The sequence below is a fragment of the Bos grunniens genome, chromosome 17, assembly GCF_055505025.1.
Source record: "Bos grunniens cultivar Pamir isolate PY7600 chromosome 17, Bosgru_T2T1.0, whole genome shotgun sequence".
Classification (NCBI taxonomy): Eukaryota; Metazoa; Chordata; class Mammalia; order Artiodactyla; family Bovidae; genus Bos; species Bos grunniens.
The window spans coordinates 7,553,777-7,573,186 of NC_141181.1; the positions used below are offsets into that span (position 1 = coordinate 7,553,777).

Genomic DNA, 19,410 nt, shown 5'->3' on the forward strand with positions numbered 1-19,410 from the left:
TGTTATATTATCAAGTTGCTTTTCACCTCTTATGCTGAAGTGCATGGTAAGGTGCAGCCAGCATTTTATTGCTCGAAAAGTACTTTTCCCAGTTGCTGCCTCCTGGTGTGTTTGTCCCAGGTTATGCTTCCAGCTTTTTGACCAAACCTGTTTTATGGAAAAGATGAATGTTTGGTTAACTCTAGAGAACACCTGATGTTCCCTGAGCATTCTTTTTTTTTTTTTTTTTCATTTAATGATTATTTATTGAGTAATAGTGTACCGGGGACTCTTAGTTTCTGGAAATTAGATAAAGTCTTCTAAGTTACTCTTCTACTAAAAAATAAACCAAAGATTGGTGAGGGGGAAAGCAGGAATGGTCAAACTATAACCAGTAATTTATAATGGTCAAGCTATAATCTATATTTGTTAGAGCATACATTCTTCAAATGAAGCAAAATGCTGCAAGAGTTCAAGGTAGAGGGAAAAGAAAAATCATGCATTTTAAAAACTTTAGAATGTAAGCACAGTGTGAGTTGTTATTTTGCTTAAGAATCAAGAAAAGCAAATTGCTCTACTCTGGATCAAAGTGTTTCTAAAGAGTAAATTATGAAATAAATGAAGGGATCTGAACAAGGTTGTCCTAAATTTATTCACTTGCTGATTAGTTGCTGTTATTCATCCTTGTATTTATTGTGTTTTCTTCTCTCTTTGTTTAAAGCAAAAGTAGATGACTTCCCCCCTCTCTGTCTCCTTCATATCTCCTACCATCTGGTTGTGTATTTTTATATGTGAGATGTTTCTCCTAACACACACACATAATATACAGCATTCATCCTGACCTGGAATTGACTACTGGACATTTAACTGTTGTTGATCAGACAGCACTTCTTTATCTCTTTAAATTTTAAGTGCTGTTTCTGACAAATGCCAGTCCTTTTAGTGGGCTCTGCAACAGATACACTGGGAATCAATATACCATCTAGATGTCACAGAGGGAGAAGAATACTCTTTTGGTGGGGAGGGGAATATTGTTTTAAGATGATGAGCATTATAACTTTTACTTTATTTTTCTATTTATTGGGCTTCAGTTAAACCAAAGGAACTGAAAGTTAAAACAACTTTATTATATTATAATGGTAAATAGTGGATCCTAAAGCATTTAAATAAAATATAAGTGCAGAGAAAGAAATTAAAATTATCCCACACTTGGCTGTTTTTTATTGGCTGACAAAATATATTAAATATATTTCAAGCTTGGCACTAAATTTGCTGTTATATGCCACATAGATCTTAGAGATTTTGGTTTGAATTACATTCCCTGGCCTTGGGGAGTTTATAGTCCAGTCAGCAAAAAAGAATGATATGGGAAAGTTTAGAATCTTTTTGTAGGATTGTGAGGGAATCCCAAGTACATGCTTTTAAAAAACATTTTATATATGTGCTCTTCTTTAGTCTCTTCAACCACATTCTAATGAATGTGTTATTATCTTTATTTTACACATAGGAAACAGAGGTGTAGTGAGGTTAAGAAACTCTCCAAGGACATAGATTTCCTAATTGTTAAAGGCTAGGATCTGACCTCAGATGTGTCCCTATCACTGAACTGGTAGACTTTTAGGTGTAACTAGAAAGAATAGTTCTGGTTGAACAGTGGCATGTATGTCTACTTCTTTCCAAAATGGGACTACCTTTCCCCTTATCTCAGCAAAAGACTAGAGGTTTACTTTTTGGAGAAATTGCACCAGACAAGTTTCTGATTGGAGAACAGGAAGAACAGCAGAGGGGGAGTTGAAGAGTAAGGAATGGAAAGCAGGAGGATTAACAGAAGGCTTTAAGTACCGAAGGCTGAAGGCCCCCAGACCCCTTTGCTGTCATGATATCAGCACTCCGACAGCCAGGCTTATACCAGCCCCAAAATGTAAGGCGGAAAATTGTGTTACCCTTTGGACATACTGATTGTCTCAATGAAAAGACCTCAAATGTACTGACATTTTAGGGATCCTACTTGGAGCCTATATGATTTTGCTTCCGTAAAAGTCACATTTCTGTTTACACTCAGTGACTGAAGTCAGCGGTTTTGTGCCTCATTCTTAGAAATGAAGATATGACCAAGTACTAGCAAGCATTTAAAGACAGCCTTCAGTGTGAAGGACAGTAGAGACTAAATTGAATAGAACAATAAAAGAAACCAGAAGAAACAAAGACAATTTAAGAAGCAGAAGCCTTAAAAGCAAAACAGAATAAATACCCTAATAGAAAAAAGCTATTGCATTAATAGAAAAAGAAAACATTACTATAGAATGTTGAGAGTAAGTACAGATGCTTTCTAAAAGGGATATCCAAAATGAAAGGGGGTATAGCTTGGAAAGATGAAATTCAGAAACCAAGAAAGTTTTAGATTTAGATAGGCTTGTGTCAGCCTGCCTCCATTTATTAGGAAGGACCGGAAGCAGAGTACTTAATCTGAGGGTCCTGAATAGCAGACTGCTTTTTATATAGTATTTGTTACAATACTGGAGAAAATTTTTCGTGAGTACACTTACCTTTCAAAACTTTAAATTATTACATGTACAGTGTGATATATTTTGTTTAAAATACAGCTGTTTGGCACTTTGCCCATAATTTAAAATTAAGTTTAGCAAAATACGAACATATATAGATGTATATATACACACACATACATACATATGGGGCAATATATTGTGGTGTGTTTAGAGGATTTGCTGCAGTTTTTTTTAACTTAGGACAATAATCCATTGGTTTTGCACAAACAATTTTTTACAATTTGCATCTTTAAATTATTAGTACTGTGTATGGCATTTAAATTATTAGTACTATGTATGGCAGATTTGTTTTTTTTACTAGAAGTTACCTTCTTGTGGAAGTTTTTTAATGACTCTAACAGGGGTTAAGCCTACACTTAGTTTAAGCAACCTTCACTGACATTGTTTTTTTAACATTAGTCAGAAAATGATAAACTGAAGTTACTGAAATGGATTGTGGTTAATATTACTGTCAGGGAGATGAATAATCTTGACATGTACCAGCAACACACTGCCAGTCCAGTAATCCTTCTCAAAGTTAAGTATTTATTCTCAAATCATTGTAAGTTACTGTGGTGTGGAGTGATCATTTATTATTATTTATAAATAAATTGTTTTATTTACATAATGTTACCAGTTTTATCCTATCATACTTCCTGTTTTCTTAGTTTAGAGCTGCGAGTACTAGGGTAGATCCAAGTAAGGAACATATACTTACCATAAACTTGTATGAAAAATTTTTTGAAACACCTTGAAAAAAATTTTAAGTTTGATAAATACTGATATTGTACTTCTAATTTCAGGCTGGGGCATTTTTTTTTAAGAGAGTAAATATAGTAAGAAACCATCTTAAAAAGCCTGCGTACATTTGTAGCTTTATTTATATCCTTGTGTTAACTTTTCATTCTTGTATTTCTCTGTGACAGTAAAAACTTAATTTATGTGAATGTGTAATAGTCTGCTTTTAAAATAAGTAATGTATTAATGTATCTTTTAGTCACATGTCCACATTCCTGTCCAAGTCTTTTATTTTCCAAATCCATTTATTAGAGTAAGCACATTTATTCAACATAAACACTTATTTATAATACCCTGATTATATTAAATGTGTTTAGTCAAATAATTGATTATTAAGCATATTTGGGGCACCATTCACAGGATTATTGCCAAGAGACTGGTAAATTCACATATATATGTATATATTAATATTTGAGAGAATGTCCTACTGAAAAAGTTAAAATCTTCTGATTTTCATTACACACTTTTTCTTACCTGACAATGGTTTGACTTTTCTAAGAACAAATTGTGTCAAACATAATTATTATTACCCTCTGGTATTGTTGCTGCTGGTGCTACTTATTTTTGTCTATATCATGAAAAACCTAGACAGCGTATTGAAAAGCAGAGACATTACTTTGCTGACAAAGGTCTGTGTAGTCAAATCTATGATTTTTCCAGAAATCATGTACGAATGTGGAAGTTAGACCATAAAGAAGGCTGAGCACCAAATAATTGATGCTTTCAAACTGTGGTTCTGGAGAAGACTCTTGAGAGTCCCTTGGACAGTAAGGATATCAAACCAATCAATCCTAAAGGATATCAACCCTGAATATTCATTATAAGGACTGATGTTGAAGCTGAAGCTCCAATACTTTGGCTACCTGATGCAAAGAGCCGACTTATTGGAAAAGACCGTGATGCTTGGAAAGATTAAAGGCAGGAGGAGAAGGGAGTGACAGAGGTTGAAGTGATTGGATGGCATCACTGATTCAATAGACCTGAGTTTGAGCAAACTCTGGGAGATGGTGAAGGACAGGGAAGCCTAGACAGGGAATCCTGGCGTGCTGTAGTCCATAGGGTCGCAAAGAGTCGGACATGACTGAGCGACTGAACAACAGCAACATCATGTATTATAGTTGTGAAATAATAGTTGAGGTTCATTTTTTTTTTTTTTATAAATGGAAGTCCAGTTCTTCCAGTATCACTTGTTGAAAAGACTGTCTTTTCTCATGAATTGTCTGGGAACCTCTATTGAGATTAAATTGGATGTATACGCATAGGTCTATTTCTAGACTTTATCCTGGTCGATAAGCGTAGTCTATCCTTATATCAATAGCACACTGTCTTGTTTACTCTATGCAGTTTTATAGTTGGTCATAATATCAGGTACTCTAGGTTTTCTGGAATCAGCTCGTCAATTCTGCTATTTTGGTTAGGCTTGCGTTTAATTGGTAGGCCATTTTTACCAAAAATTACAGCAATACTGAATCTTTCAATCCACAAATATGGTTTATCTTCCATTCATTTAGGTCTTCTTTAATTTCTGTGTGAGGTTTTGTGGCTTTTTGTGTTGCATGCTAACATTTTTAATTTATCCTTAAAATTTTCATTTTTTTTTCCATTTCAAACTTTTCAAAATTTATAGGAACACAGTTGAATTTTTTTAGATTGACCTTGTGTTTTACAACTTTTGTTTGACTCAACTATTCATACTAGTAGCTTTTTTGTAGACTTTTGGGGACTTCCTACATCTCCACATGAATACTTACTGCATTATATGATGTTGACCATAAGTGCTGAGAGGGCCTTTTCTTTTATCTTATGGGAAAAGCATTTACTCTTTCATCATTAAGTGTAATAATAGCTATAGGTTTCATATGTTTCTCTTGTGTTTTTTGGTGTTGTTTTCAGCTTTGTTTCCCTTACTATTTTTCTTTCTACTTGATTTGGATTCAATTTTAATTTCTCTTCCTTTTATTTTTTTAGTATCTTAAAGTGGAAGATTTAAACTATTCCTTTCCAACTTCTTTTTCTTTCTAATACAAGCATTTAATGTTACAGATTTTCCTCAGAACACTGATTTTTGTAAGGTCCAACAGATTTTTATATATTGTGTTTTCATTTTTATTCCATTCAATGTATTTTCTAGTTTTCCTAATGACCCATAGATTCTTTGAGTTTCTCATTGACCCATAGATTCTTTAGAAGAGTGTTGTTTCCTTTCCACAGGTTTAAAGGTTTGTCATGTCTTTCTCTTGTTACTTCCTAGTTTAATTCCATTATGATTGGAAAACATACTTTTTTGTGACTTCTATTCTTTTAAGTTAGTTGAAATTTGGTGTATGGCTTAGAACATGATCCACGTTGGGAATATCCTTACTAACTTTATTTTTACCGGAGCACACTTGATTTGCAGTGTTAGCTTCAGGTGTACAGCAAAGTGAATCAGTTGTACATGTACATATATCCTCTCTTGTTTAGATTCTTTCCATATACGCCATCAGAGTGCTGAGTGGAGCTTCCTGTGCTGTACAGTAGGTCCTTATTAGTCATCTGTCTTATGTGTAGTAGTGGGTGTACACCAGTCCAAATCTCCCAGTATATCCCTCCCCCTTTCTCCCCTGGTAACATAAAAGTTTGTTTTCTACATCTGTGACTCTACCTCTGTTTTCTAATTAAGTTCAATTATACCCCTTTTTTAATTAGAAAAAGATAGGATTCCACATAAAAGCAATATCATATGATACTTGTCTTTCTGTGTCTGACTTACTTTACTCAGTATGACAATCTCTAGGTCTTTTCATGTTGGTGCATTATTTCACTCTTTTTTATGACTGAGTAATATTCCTTACTAATTTTTTATCTACTTATTCTGTTGATTACTGAGTGAGAAATGTTGAAGTCTCCAACTCTAATTTTGATTTGTCTGTATCTTCTTTTTCACTTCTTTCATTTTTTGTTATATGTATTTTCAGCATTTGTTTTGGGTACATGTTATGAGTTGAATTATGTCTCCCCAAAAGTTATGTTGAAATCCTAACCCCAAGCATCTGTGGTCGTGACCTTATTTGTAAATAGGGTCTTTGCAAGTGTAATGAAGTTAAGATCATTGAAGTGGGGCTAATTTCAGTATGACTGGTGTTTTCATAAGAAGATGAAAATATTATGGTAAGACGAATGGCAAAGGAGAGAACAGCATGCAGTGATGGAAATAGAAATTGGGAGTTATGTTGCTGCAAGGGAAAGAGTACCTGAGGCCACAAGAAGCTGGACTAGACCGAGAAGGATCCTCCGTTAGAAGCTTCAGAGAGAACGTGGCTCTGCCAATACCTTATTTGAACACTGAACCTCCAGAACAGTGAGACAATGAATTTCTATTAGTTTAAGTCACCCAGTTTGAGGTGCTTTATCATAGGAGCCCTAGGAAACTAAGATAGTGCATACACATTTCAGAGCGCTATGCTTTCTTCATAAACTGTTATCATCTTCATGTAATGTCTCCCATCACACCTATAATAGTCCATGTCCTGAAGTCTACCTTTTCTGATATTTATATAGACATGACAGTGGTTTTTTTTATTATTATTACTTATAGTATCTTTTTCTATCATATTTAAAAACCTGTCTATGACTTTATTTTTTTTAATTCCTTTTTTGTGGGCAACATATAATGCAGTCTTGCTTTTATAGCCATTCTAATAACGTCTACATTTTAGTTGGGGCGTTGAGACCATTTACATTTAATGTAATTTTATATAGTCAGTTTAAATGTATTTTCTTTCCACCTGTTTTTTATCCCTTATATCAGTTCTTTCTGTCTTATCTCCTTTTATCTGTTTTCTTTCAGATTGGGTTGTTTTATGATTCCAGTTTATCTTCACTGTGCCTTGTTATTTATACCTTTAAACAATTTAGTGGTTTCTTTGTGGTTTGAAATATGCATCTTTAACTTGTGATTTCTTTCAGAGGGAATTATTCCATGTGTAGCTAAAGTTTAGGTTTGTCTGTGGCAAGAAGTGAGTTCAGGAGCCTCTCTTGTCACCATTTTGGACCAGATTTTAATGATCCTCATTGTTTCTTTAAGTGTATATATGAGCCTATCTGTGAATAAATAAATTTTGTTATAACAGCATTGAGCCTCTTGGATGTTGTCATTTTCATAATTCCTTTTTTTTTTTAGTTGACCTTGGATTGTTAAGATTTTGGGGGGCTCCTTCCAGGTATTTAGCTCAACACGGGCATTGGATTATCAGATTATTTTAATTGACTTATGTGCCTTTCTCAAACAGACAAATAACTATATTGAAAATCACTTAATATGAAGTATAGCTGAATAATATAGAACTGTGAAGGTGGTGCTATTAAATCTACCAATGTGAGCCTTTGAAATGATTTAGATTCATTTAAGTACAATAAGTAAAATGGAATACTTTCTTTTTCCCAGAATATGTTTATTAAGTTGAAATCATATAGTGGGTTTATGTTTAATGTTACTTGGAAGAGAGCTTGTTTTCAAGGGATTAAAAAATCCTCTGGTACGTAAAAACAAAAAGTGCTTATTTGTTAACTAAAAGCTGTAGTAGTATGCCGATAAAATTTTTTCTCTGTAATATTAAATTAGAGTGTGTGAAGATAAGTACCAAACCATTTCAGCCATATAGCATATGACGAAATACCCTGAAAACTAATGTTGAGTTACAATGCTTATCAGTCTGTTATATTCGTCTTTTAGATAAAAGGGCTGCTACAACTGACACAAAATAGTTGCTACACCCCCGAATGGTGGCAACATTGCTTAAATGATATAGGCTATTCTTTTATTTTTTCTCCTTGTAGGTGGGAAAGGAAGGCAGGTGGTAGAGATGCACAGAATTCACTGGCTTCTTTAAAAAGTTTTAGCAACACAAGGAATTAAAGGCTTTCATTTGGGTTCATAGATATGGATATATAAATACAGAAAAATTAAAGAGAAAAGTAAAAACCAACATTCTAAAGCAACCATACCCCAATAAAGTTAATTTTTTAAAAAAGGAAAGTAAAGCAGTAAACTTTGATGACAGTGCTTATTTTTATGTATTCATTTTTTTTAAATAAGCAATTTTGTCAAGTGTCTTTTCAGTGACCCCAACACAAAATATTCATCCCTCTCCCCCATTTGTGAAACTGTCTGCTCAATACCCACTGTATTATACGTGTATGCATGCTCAGTTGCTCAGTTGTGTCCCACTCTTTGTGACTCCATGAACTATAGCCCCCAGGCTCCTGTGGTAATGGGACTTCTCAGGCAAGAATACTGGAGTGGTTGTCATTTCCTACTCCAGGGGATCTTCCCGGCTCAGGGATCGAACCCAGGTCTCCTGCCTCTCCTCCATTGGCAGGCAAACTCTTTACCACTGAGCCACCTGTGAAGCCCAAACACATACATTATATAGTTAAGAGTAAAGTATAAATATCATTTTTTTCAAAAGAGCATTTAATCTAAAAGTCCCATGAAAGGATTCCAGTGGTGCTATAGATTCAGCACCAACGCTTTCATTAATCCACATAACTCAAATTATTCTAGGATGCAATAGTCAGTCTAGTTAGAATTGGCTCTGAATCTTGCCTCAGCTATTGATAGTCATTTAACTTCTTCCCAAACTTGTTATTTTCATCTGTAAATTGGGATTGCTAATGGTTTTGTATATTAAGGCGTTTTTATAAATATAGCAAGATAATATATCTAAGACTCTTAGATTCTTCACTTATATCCAATAAACAGTTGCATTGTCATCAGAATAGCCCCTTTAATCTGTTTATCAGAGTTATTTTGTATAATCTCAAAACAAATCATTATTCTCTAACCAGGAATGACCATCTTTTATGATGTCACATTTCCTAATAGTCCATCCTCTTTCATCCTCTTGAATTTGAATTATTTTTGTTTAATTTGTTCATGAACATCGATTACCTTATACATAATTAACATTTTTTATTTAACCTGACATTTCTCTAACATATTAGATTCATATGATATTGAGTTCAACCATTTTGTTATCTTTTCCTTATACATAATTAACAACTTTTTTTAATTTAACCTGACATGTCTATGAAATGTTGGATTCGTATGATATTGAGCTCAACCATTTTGTTATCTTTTCCTGCTGTCACTTTGTAATTGCTCTTTTTCGGTATCTACAGGCCTATCCTACTTCCACAATAAATTAATGCATAACCTCTTGCTTATGTTGCCACTAAACAGTGGCAAAGTCATGTCTGACTCTTTACGACCCTATGGACTAGCCTGCCAGGCTCCTCTGTCCTTTGGATTCTCCAGGCAAGAATTTTGGAGTGGGTTGCCTTGCCCTCCTCCAGGGGATCTTCCCGATGCAGGGATCTTACCTGCCTTTTTTACATCTCCTATATTCACAGGCAGGTTGTTTACCATTAGTGCCACCTGGGAAGCCTTGTATCTCATAGATTTCTGTTAATTTTGAGCTAGGTTATTCAAGGTACTTATTTTCTTCATTATTAAAATAGGGATGCCTAGCAGAAGGCAATGGCACCCCACTCCAGTACTCTTGCCTGGAAAATCCCATGGATAGAGGAGCCTGGTGGGCTGCAGTCCGTGGGGTCGCTAAGAGTCGGACACAACTGAGCGACTTCACTTTCACTTTTCACTTCATGCATTGGAGAAGGAAATGGCAACCCACTCCAGTGTTCTTGCCTGGAGAATCCCAGGGTCAAGGGAGCCTTGTGGGCTGCCGTCTCTGGGGTTGCACAGAGTTGGACATGACTAAAGCGACTTAACAGCAGCGGCTCACATTTATTGTGAGAATACACAATAATGTTTTATAAAATACAAAATGTAGCCTGGGGATTATTAATTAGATAACTTCAGGTGCGATTTCCTAAAAATTTTAAAAAGAAAGCAAAATTTTAGAGTGTATGAACATTAGTCTTTTCTTTTTACAACTAACTTTTACTAGTAATCAGATGAAAGAATCTGTATTGGGTGGTTGTAAGGGTCTTTGAATCTAATACTCTTTGTTTTTAATTAATGTAGTACTGCTGCTGCTGCTAAGTCGCTTCAGTCGTGTCCGACTCTGTGCGACCCAGAGACGGCAGCCACCAGGCTCCCCGGTCCCTGGGATTCTCCAGGCAAGAACACTGGAGTGGGTTGCCATTTCCTTCTCCAATGAATGAAAGTGAAAAGTGAAAGTAAAGTCCCTCAGTCGTGTCCAACTCGTAGCGATCCCATGAACTGCAGCCTATCAGACTCCTCTGTCCATGGGATTTTCCAGGCAAGAATACTGGAGTGGGGTGCCATTGCCTCCTCCGAATGTAGTACTAGATGATTGTAACTTGCTTGACATTTCATACGCTTTTCACAGTAAAATTTAGAGGCCGTTTGGATTTTGAAAGATAATTCTGTTTTATATCATGCTCTTGAAGTAGGGTAATTCAGTTTTGGAGTTTATGTGTACTATTATTAGGCTTCTGACTGATAATGCACAGTACTGGTATTCCATTAAATGATTGTGATCCTTAATTACGTTCTCTCCTAATAGACAACATTAATTTCATTAGGCTTTTTTAATGGTTTTTTTTCTTAAATATTCTTGATCAAATAAGCTGAAAATATCAATAGTTATTATTACAAATAACATGCTGTATGCAGACACTGAACTGGGTACTTTATATGCAGTAGTTTTGGATCTCTAATAATTAGCAAAATTACTTCTCAGAAACGGTAACGAAATTATTTTGCCGTAATATGCTTAAAAACCTGATTTAGAAAGTTGCTTTGCATTTATTATTCTGAAAGGTATCAGACAAGAAAAATAGAGTACTTACGAATCTACCACAGGTGTCAATTTTGCTGTTTGTGAAATTAGCGATATATGCTATGGGCAGTGGAATTTGTTTTGTTTTGCTATTTATACTTTTTCAAGAGTTCTGGTGTTCTTTTTTCTTTCATTTGCCTTTTCCTGTTTTAATCCAAGTTCTTATTTGCATTTTTTAAATGTAAATACTTAATGCTGGTATTCCTGAACCTCTAAATCGTTCCGTTTTATTTTAACCACTTTTTTATCTTGTTGTGATTAAGGTTCTGTTATTATTTTGTATATTTAAAAAATAACTCAAACAAGAACTCTGAATCAACCTAGAGTATGGGATGGAGAGGGAGATGGGAGGGAGGTTCAAAAGGAGGGTATATATGTATATCTATGGCTGATTCATGTTGAGGTTTGACAGAAAACAAAAAATTCTGTAAAGTATTCTTCAATAAAAAAAAAAGTAATTTAATATATATATAGTTCTATTCGTTAGCTTTCTGTAGTGTTTAAAATTATTTTTGTATCCTAGGGCTATTTATATTTACCTGGTTATGAATTTGAGTTATACCTCTCTAATCAATACTTATTTTTTATTGATTTTTCCAAGAAGTTATGACCATTTCAAATGACCAGTATTTTTGTTCTTCCTTTAATCGATTTGCTGATTTTGAAAAATAATCTGGTCAAGCTTTTACAGTTAAATTGTACAGAGCTTTTTGTAGGCTGGTAATGCTAGGTATCTTCTAGAATTGCCCTCCATTTGTTACTCTTAATATACTGTATAAGTAAGAGGAGCCATCAGCATTTACTTGTAGTTCTTTTGCAGAGATGAATAAACATCTTGAAATGCTGATTTAGACAGTGTTTTAAAAATGCTCTGATGCACTTTGGTGTATGACGGACTCTTTCTTAGTTAAATGTTGCACAGCATTATAACATAGTTGGATTCAGCTCATCTTTTAAAGCAGTTGTCAGAAAAATATGGGCCAGCATGGTAGAATGTATTAGCTCAATACATTGTCTCCATTTTATTATGAAGCTGCTGAGGAAGCTGTGATATACAGCACTGTCATTACAGATCTATTGTTAGGACGGTTCCACAGTCTTCTTTGCACTGCCATTAATTTATAGCAGTAAACAATATGTAGCCTTCCAACTGCAGCAAAGCAGAATCTTTTAATGAGGTGGATGTTATTACCACAATAAATCAGCGCTTTCGCGTAATGTATAATTCAATGTGTGTATTCCCACTGTAACTTCTCTGAGTAAGCTGATAGTGTATCATTGTCATTGCACAGCTCCACTGGTCTTATTTTTTTTTTTAACCTTCTTTTATTTGGGGACTTCTTTTTTATATGTTTGCAAATAAATGTGGTATGTCTTGATAGCTGTCCTGTAGCAGGCTTCAGAAACCAACTGTAACAATAACAGCCAGAATCAATACTGTGGGTTCTGCCTATATGGATCTCTGCACAGTGCCATTTTTTTTCAAATGCTAGTGAAATCAATCCTAATTGGTTTTAGCATTATATTCAAGAAACGTGATTCTATAACTATTGATTTTGGGGGTGTACTCATTTGGAGTGTAATAAAAATAGGAGCAGATAAAGTGAATACTTAATATGCTGCAGAATCATACAAACAGAGCATTGATTTTATTTTTAATTCACATAATTTGTCTTCCAGTGATTTTATTTCTTCTTTCTTTCCTTTTGCATGGCTCAGTCTTCAGGGACAACAATGAAAATACATTTAAAGGCATTCCAAATTGGTTCTGTAACAAAGATTTCTTGGAGTCGGTTCCATTTTTAACTGGCATAAATTTAGTAAATCAGACTTAATTCTTTTGTACAGAAACTAATGCTTTAAAAATGCCTTTTTAAATTGGTATACTGTGATACTGATTTAAAATAATAATCACCTAAAGGTTTTTTAAATTTTGCTTGTAAAGTAAAAAAATGGCTTAAAATAAAATGTCGATTAGAACTGTCCTATTGAAAGAGAATGAAAGGTATGAGCAATAAATTGCAGTTTTGAAAAAATAGTTAACAATTTTAGAAAGATGGCCAAAATGATCATTTAAAATGTTGCTTAAAATTACTTTTTAACATGAAAAGCAGTTTTAAAACTCATTTAACTTTGTTTCATTTTCAGTAGAATATTTCTGAATACATCTGTTTTAAAACCAGTATTTTAAATTTCAGCTTAATATTTCTCCCATAAATGATCAGACATTTTCTTTCTCATATAAATGAGGAGTTGCTAATTGATAGGTTTTTATTAAAGAAAGTAATCTTGCATATTTTTTGGTGTATTGATATTTGTATTTTACATAAAGAATAGAGATTTTCTGGAGATTGGATTATTTTATGAGAATGAACTGTTTCTTATTCTTTAAGGCCTTAAACCCCTTTGTGAATCTGGAAATCTCTTTGTATCTTCCTGAAGAAGATGTACATGTGCATGATCACACAAAATTTTGCTTTTGCCTTCTGTTTAGTGGAGTTCATGTATTCCCTGAATTACAACAGCAACAATAATGATACCAGCTAACACTTCTTAAGCTCTTATCTTACGCCAGTCAATATTCTGAGGGCTTATAGGCTATTGTTTTATTCAGACTTTACCCCAGTGCTAAAAGATTACCTTAAAAATAATAACATGCATTGAATATTGTCAGGCTTGGTTTGTCCCTCTATGTACTTACTCATTTTATTTTCTGAAACAATCTTCTTACTGGGTACCATTATTACTCCAGTAAGCGCAGACTCTTCATCACTTGGCCGTACTGCTTTGGGGACCTTGGCTGTAATGTATTGTTTTCCAGTACAAGCTCATATTCTGTCTAATATTCTATTTGTATTACATATTAAAATAATTTTTTCATACAGACATGTTTTTATCTTCTGAATTCTGGTTTTACTCATGCTAGTAGAAAATCCTAGATTTTCATTTAATCTCTTTTTTCATGCAGTCCCTTTCTTGCACTTCTCCTCACCTGCTACCTCCTCAAATTTTGTTCCATCTCCTGTCAGCATCTGTGATATGTTAATCACTTAGCTTCAAGATTCTGTTTCTGGTTGTTGCTTCTGATGAATTAAGTAGGATTTTAGAGGTGCTTTCCAAAGTATCATATAGCTAATACTCACTTCATGTAATTATCTTTGTGAAAATGCTTGTTCTGGGCTGATTAAAGATTTTTATTCAAATGAAACCAACTTACTGAGAAATGACAGGTTTCTTCTCCCTTCACTTATATGTATATATTTAATGTGCATTGAAAGTTAAATTTACGTTGCCATCCACTCTGTGACTGTAACACTGCTTTAAATGGTATGTATTTTTAATTCACTTTCATACTTGCTAATAGGATAATGTTTGAAGAGATAAATAAAGGACAATTACATTTATGTGGGTTTTTTTTTTCTCCTCTGTATTGGCAGCCAATAGGAGCTTTGAATCCAAAAAGAGCAGCATTCTTTGCAGAGCGTTACGAGTCCTGGGAAGATGATCAAGTTCCAAAGTTCCACTATGGTACTCATTACTCAACGGCAAGTTTTGTTCTTGCATGGCTGCTAAGAATAGTAAGTTCGATTTGAATAATAAACCATGGATGAGTAAATTCAATGTTGTGGAGAATATGCATTGATTAAAAATCATCAGCATCGTTTTTGAAGGGTGAAATTTTTTTCAGTGATTGAAGCTCTAATTATATAAATATCCCTGTATCCCATTTGGTCTGTATTGTACAACATGTTACTGTAGAATGGCCATAAAAATGTATCACCTGGAATTGCATGAATTTTCCCCTTAAATTTGCCTCTTCAAATGGTTGATAACTTACCAGTCTCTGAATTGCAATATATGTTATTTTCAAATGTAATCCATTAAAATAAAAACTAAGATTCCCTTAACACAGACATATATTCATATATCTTGAAAACTTCAGTTGCCCCAAGTGGAATAAGTGTGTTTATAAGTTACACCAAGACTGCTGTGTATTGATAACATATTGGTTAAGCCAGAAGTGTTTCTGTAAAATTGGAAGGTGATTCATCTACAAGAAGGTAATTTCTTTGGGAAAGCATTAGCAGCACATCATTAATTTAAGCTTGTTAGAAGGGTACAGGCAGACATAAATCCTAGAGGTAATTTATAGTGCTTAGCTAATTTCAAGCAATTATCCACTAATATGTGTTTAAGTGTTCTTTAACTATGAGGAGGCTTTTAAATCTTCCAAACATTTTTCTTTTCTTATCATAAATTAAATATTGAACCATAACAATAGGGAAATTATATATTGGACTATTTCTTTGTACTATGAAGAAAAATGCAGTCTTAGTTTATGTCGGAATGTTATTAATAAATTGTTCTTGAAAAGAAAAGGAGTCTGAAAAATATTGAAAATACCAAATTTTGGAAATACTTCTTCTGAAACAATTTGAGAACCTTAATGTAATAGTTTAGGTATAAATCTCAGTCTGTGCCTAGGACATAATACTGGCTATTGTCTATTTATCATTAATGTATTTAAATATAAAGATTTATAAAACCACGTTTTTATCCATGAGGAAACATATGGATATGGAGTTTATAAATTGCTTATTTTTTTAGGAACCCTTCACAACTTATTTCCTAAATTTACAAGGAGGGAAATTTGATCATGCAGATCGAACGTTTTCCTCAATTTCCAGAGCTTGGCGAAACAGTCAGCGTGATACATCGGATATTAAGGTACAAAACTGTTTCCTTTTACAGTTGTTATTTCCAGTGTGTTTCTTGCTGAATGAATTTCTGTCTTGCAGTACGGCCTTATTTACTAAAGATGAGCCTCAAAGGATGAGACCTTAGTTAAATGGTCCAGAACTACTGTAAACGATTTCTCTCTATCTCCTGTCTGTTTTAGTCAGTCTTAATGTCTCCTCTTTCTCTCTAATTGTGGAACAGTTGTTTTCCTTCCTTCTTGGAATCTTTTTTAAAGGAGGAATACAGTAGTATGTATGTAAGGCAGCATGCTCAGTGGAATTCCAAAATCAATGAATAAAATTAATACAATCAGAAAAATACTGTGAGAAAGATGTCAGACTCTTAACGTGTTTCATTTGGCTTCAGCAGTTTCCTGTCTCTGTTCTTAAGGTAATCGTATTTTACCTGCTGCTGGTTCTAAATGCATACCTGACTCTGCTTGGTATGGAATTGCATTTAATTATTATATACAGGAAATGAGTTCCTCTATCTATATGTATGTTCAGTACTATAAAAAGATAAAAAACTCGGCACAGTCGCTAATATAACACTTATTTTTGCTTCTAACCTCAGAAGTACTATATTTTATTTTCGTGACGTAGTGTTCTTTCTGAAAGATACTGTGTAGATGCAGTTGAGTAAAATGAGATTTGTCTATAGTTGTGAAGTTCCTTATGGTGTCATAAAGAACTGTGACTTTTATATAAATAATTACATGTATACTTATATGATAAGTAATAAGAGAAATATCTGGGTTTGAAGAAAAGTTGCATTACTTATGTTTATGTTACTATAGAGTACTTTTAAAAATTTCATTAAAATGATAATTTCATCTTAATTTTAGGTGTGTTACATTACAGTCTATAAAAATGTGTTCACATACTGTATCTTACCGTAGAGTATAACATTTGCTTATATCCAAGGTATTTTATTGAAGAAGATTCATCATATGCAGAAATAATCTTTTATATTGAAACATCTATAGGAATTTTTGATATCACAAATAATGTACTCTGAAATTATATATCATATTCCTCAAGAATCATTAACGGATAACTAGATAATTATCAATGGATAATTAGATAGCAATTAATCAGAATAGTTAACAGATTTAATAATTGTTTCTATTTCTAATCTCAAAGCTATGTCATTACTGAGCTTTTTGAGACATAATGAGAGATACAGACATATGAAAACATTGATAAGACTGACTTTCTGTTATCAAACTGAAGACTTAAGGAAAAATTTTTCAAAATTTCTAAATTTTTTTTTTAACATCTCATGACCAAATTATAACCTCATACTTAAGTTTGGTAACAGAAATGTAAACAAGAATGAAATCATAAATTTGAATTCTTTTCTACTCCATAACAGAGGTAGTGGATATTTTCAAATTTCTACTTCTCTGTAGTAGACATTCCTACTTAATGCTTTTTTGGAAAGGAGATACATGATTGATATTTGTAGTTTTATTGTCTCTATCTCCTAAATCTTGGCCTTTTTCTCTGATGTTTCTTTAATTAGTGCATGTCTGGTTCCATTTTTCCAAAAGTTTTCTTTAAAATACCTCACTTGTACTAAAAAATAAATCCACACAAAAAAGCTATAGCATTAAAAAACAAGTCCCCCCGAACCATATGAACTTTACCCTTCTCTTTCCTTATTTTTCTCCTTACTCGTGTTTCTTCACAAATAATGACTCAAATCCATTTTGCTTCTGTTTGAATGTCCCAGCAGACTTTGATAAAAACAGCCCCAATTACTAAAAAACTAGTAGAATTTCAGCTCTTGCTATTGTGCTTCTTGACTTTTAGCTCCCTAGCCTAGTTATGTAGGGCATCTAAATGAAGAAGTAGAGCACAAGGTTCAGGGAAACGTTGTGTGTGTATTTTTTAATGTGTACTATTTATTTTTTCAAGTCTTTGCTGAATTTTTTATAATATTGCTTCTGTTTTATATTGTGGTTTTTTAGCCATGGAGCATGTGGGATCTTAACTCCCCAACCAGGGATCAAACCCACACCCCCTGCTTTGGGAGGCAGACTGTTAACTGCTGGACCACCAGGGGAATCCTGGGAAAAGTTTTTTAAAAAGTAGAAGAATTAAAAATTCCAAGTGTAAAGTTGATGGGAGCCTGGTTAGAAATACTGTTTTATTTTTAACTACCATGTCCTTATGTTCAGACGCACAGGAATTTTCTTCAGGACTGCCTTGGGTGAAACCCAAGGGTGAAACTTGCTTTTCTAACCAATATGTATGTTTTCCTAATTTTCTTTTCTTTTTTCTTTTTAAACCATAAAATATTTGTGAGGTAGATAGGACATTGATAAATTACTCCATTTTCTATATTGATAACCAGGTAGTTTGAACCAGTAACTTAGTATACTTCCAAATGTAATTCTTTGTAAAGTATACAATGTATGGTTACATAGGTTATATTAATAGGCTGTTTAAAGAGCCTCCTTACAGTTGGTCCTTCTGTAATTGAAGAGGGATTTAATCTTGTCTCTTTTTATATTTTACTTTTTGATCTTGCCTCTTCATGTTACGTTCTAGCACTTTATAAAACATATTAAATTATTACAATTAATGTGTAAGAATGAATATTAAGAAAGCACATTTAAATCCCTATGATGGTATAAACATTTCATTAAGATACGATGTTGTATTTCAGATGGAATCATATTAATTATAGTCTGATCTTTATTTATCTTGTCTTGTTAGAGTTTTTAGAAATACTAAGGGATATGTTAAATAGTAAAGAGAGGATAGTGAAGTATGTGAGTGGGTGGTAGGGATCACTGTATTGAGTGGATTCTAAAGTATACCTTGCTGGGTTAATATACATTCTCTAATGTTTCCATGAGGTTTTATAAAAATGAAGTATTGTGAGGTAGATGATTTATTTAAAGTTTTTCAGAAAAAAGAATAGCATGATAACATTTCTAGTACTTAACTTTTTTTGCTAAAGGGGAACTATCACTATAATATCTTAGGGTTCCTATTTCTTGCATTATGCTAATACTCAGAGAATAGTTTTACTGAAAAATAAAGGCTACTCCTAAGAAATAAAGATTCAAATACTCCTTTTTATTTCAGAGAAGAAAGAGACATTATTAGATTTTACTAAAGCAGTCTTTCACTTTTAGCATGTTTAACCATTTTTAAATTGGGGATATCTTTTGTATTTCTATGCATCATTGGTGGATCCATTTCAGATCTGACCCTCAATGATACTTTTTATTCCATTTGGATAAAAAGTTTGAAAGTGTTTATCAGTTTTCTAGGCTTACCACACTGTCCAATAGAAATGTAACGTCAATCATAATTATGATCACATATGTAATTTTAGATTTTCTTGTAGTCACATGTTAAAAAGTCAAAAGGACCATGTGAAATTGATTTTAAGAATATATTCAACCTGATACACCCAAAATATTTTTATTTCAACATGTAATCAATATAAAATTATTAATTAGATATTTTGCATTCTTTTTTTTTATACTAAGTCTTCTTTGAGATCTGGTGTGTGTTTTATAT

The 19,410-nt window shown here is 33.3% G+C and overlaps 1 protein-coding gene across 8 annotated transcripts in view; it reads left to right on the forward strand.

The window, feature by feature from the left end:
* Positions 1 to 19,410, forward strand: part of LRBA (LPS responsive beige-like anchor protein) — a 758,928-nt gene that overhangs the window by 560,504 nt on the left and 179,014 nt on the right. For all 8 annotated transcript variants that reach the window (XM_086346372.1, XM_086346374.1, XM_086346378.1 and 5 more), the window contains 2 exons: positions 14,569 to 14,709; positions 15,740 to 15,859. In XM_086346372.1, coding sequence (XP_086202498.1) covers positions 14,569 to 14,709; positions 15,740 to 15,859 — 261 coding nt within the window. The remainder of the gene's footprint in view (positions 1 to 14,568; positions 14,710 to 15,739; positions 15,860 to 19,410) is intronic.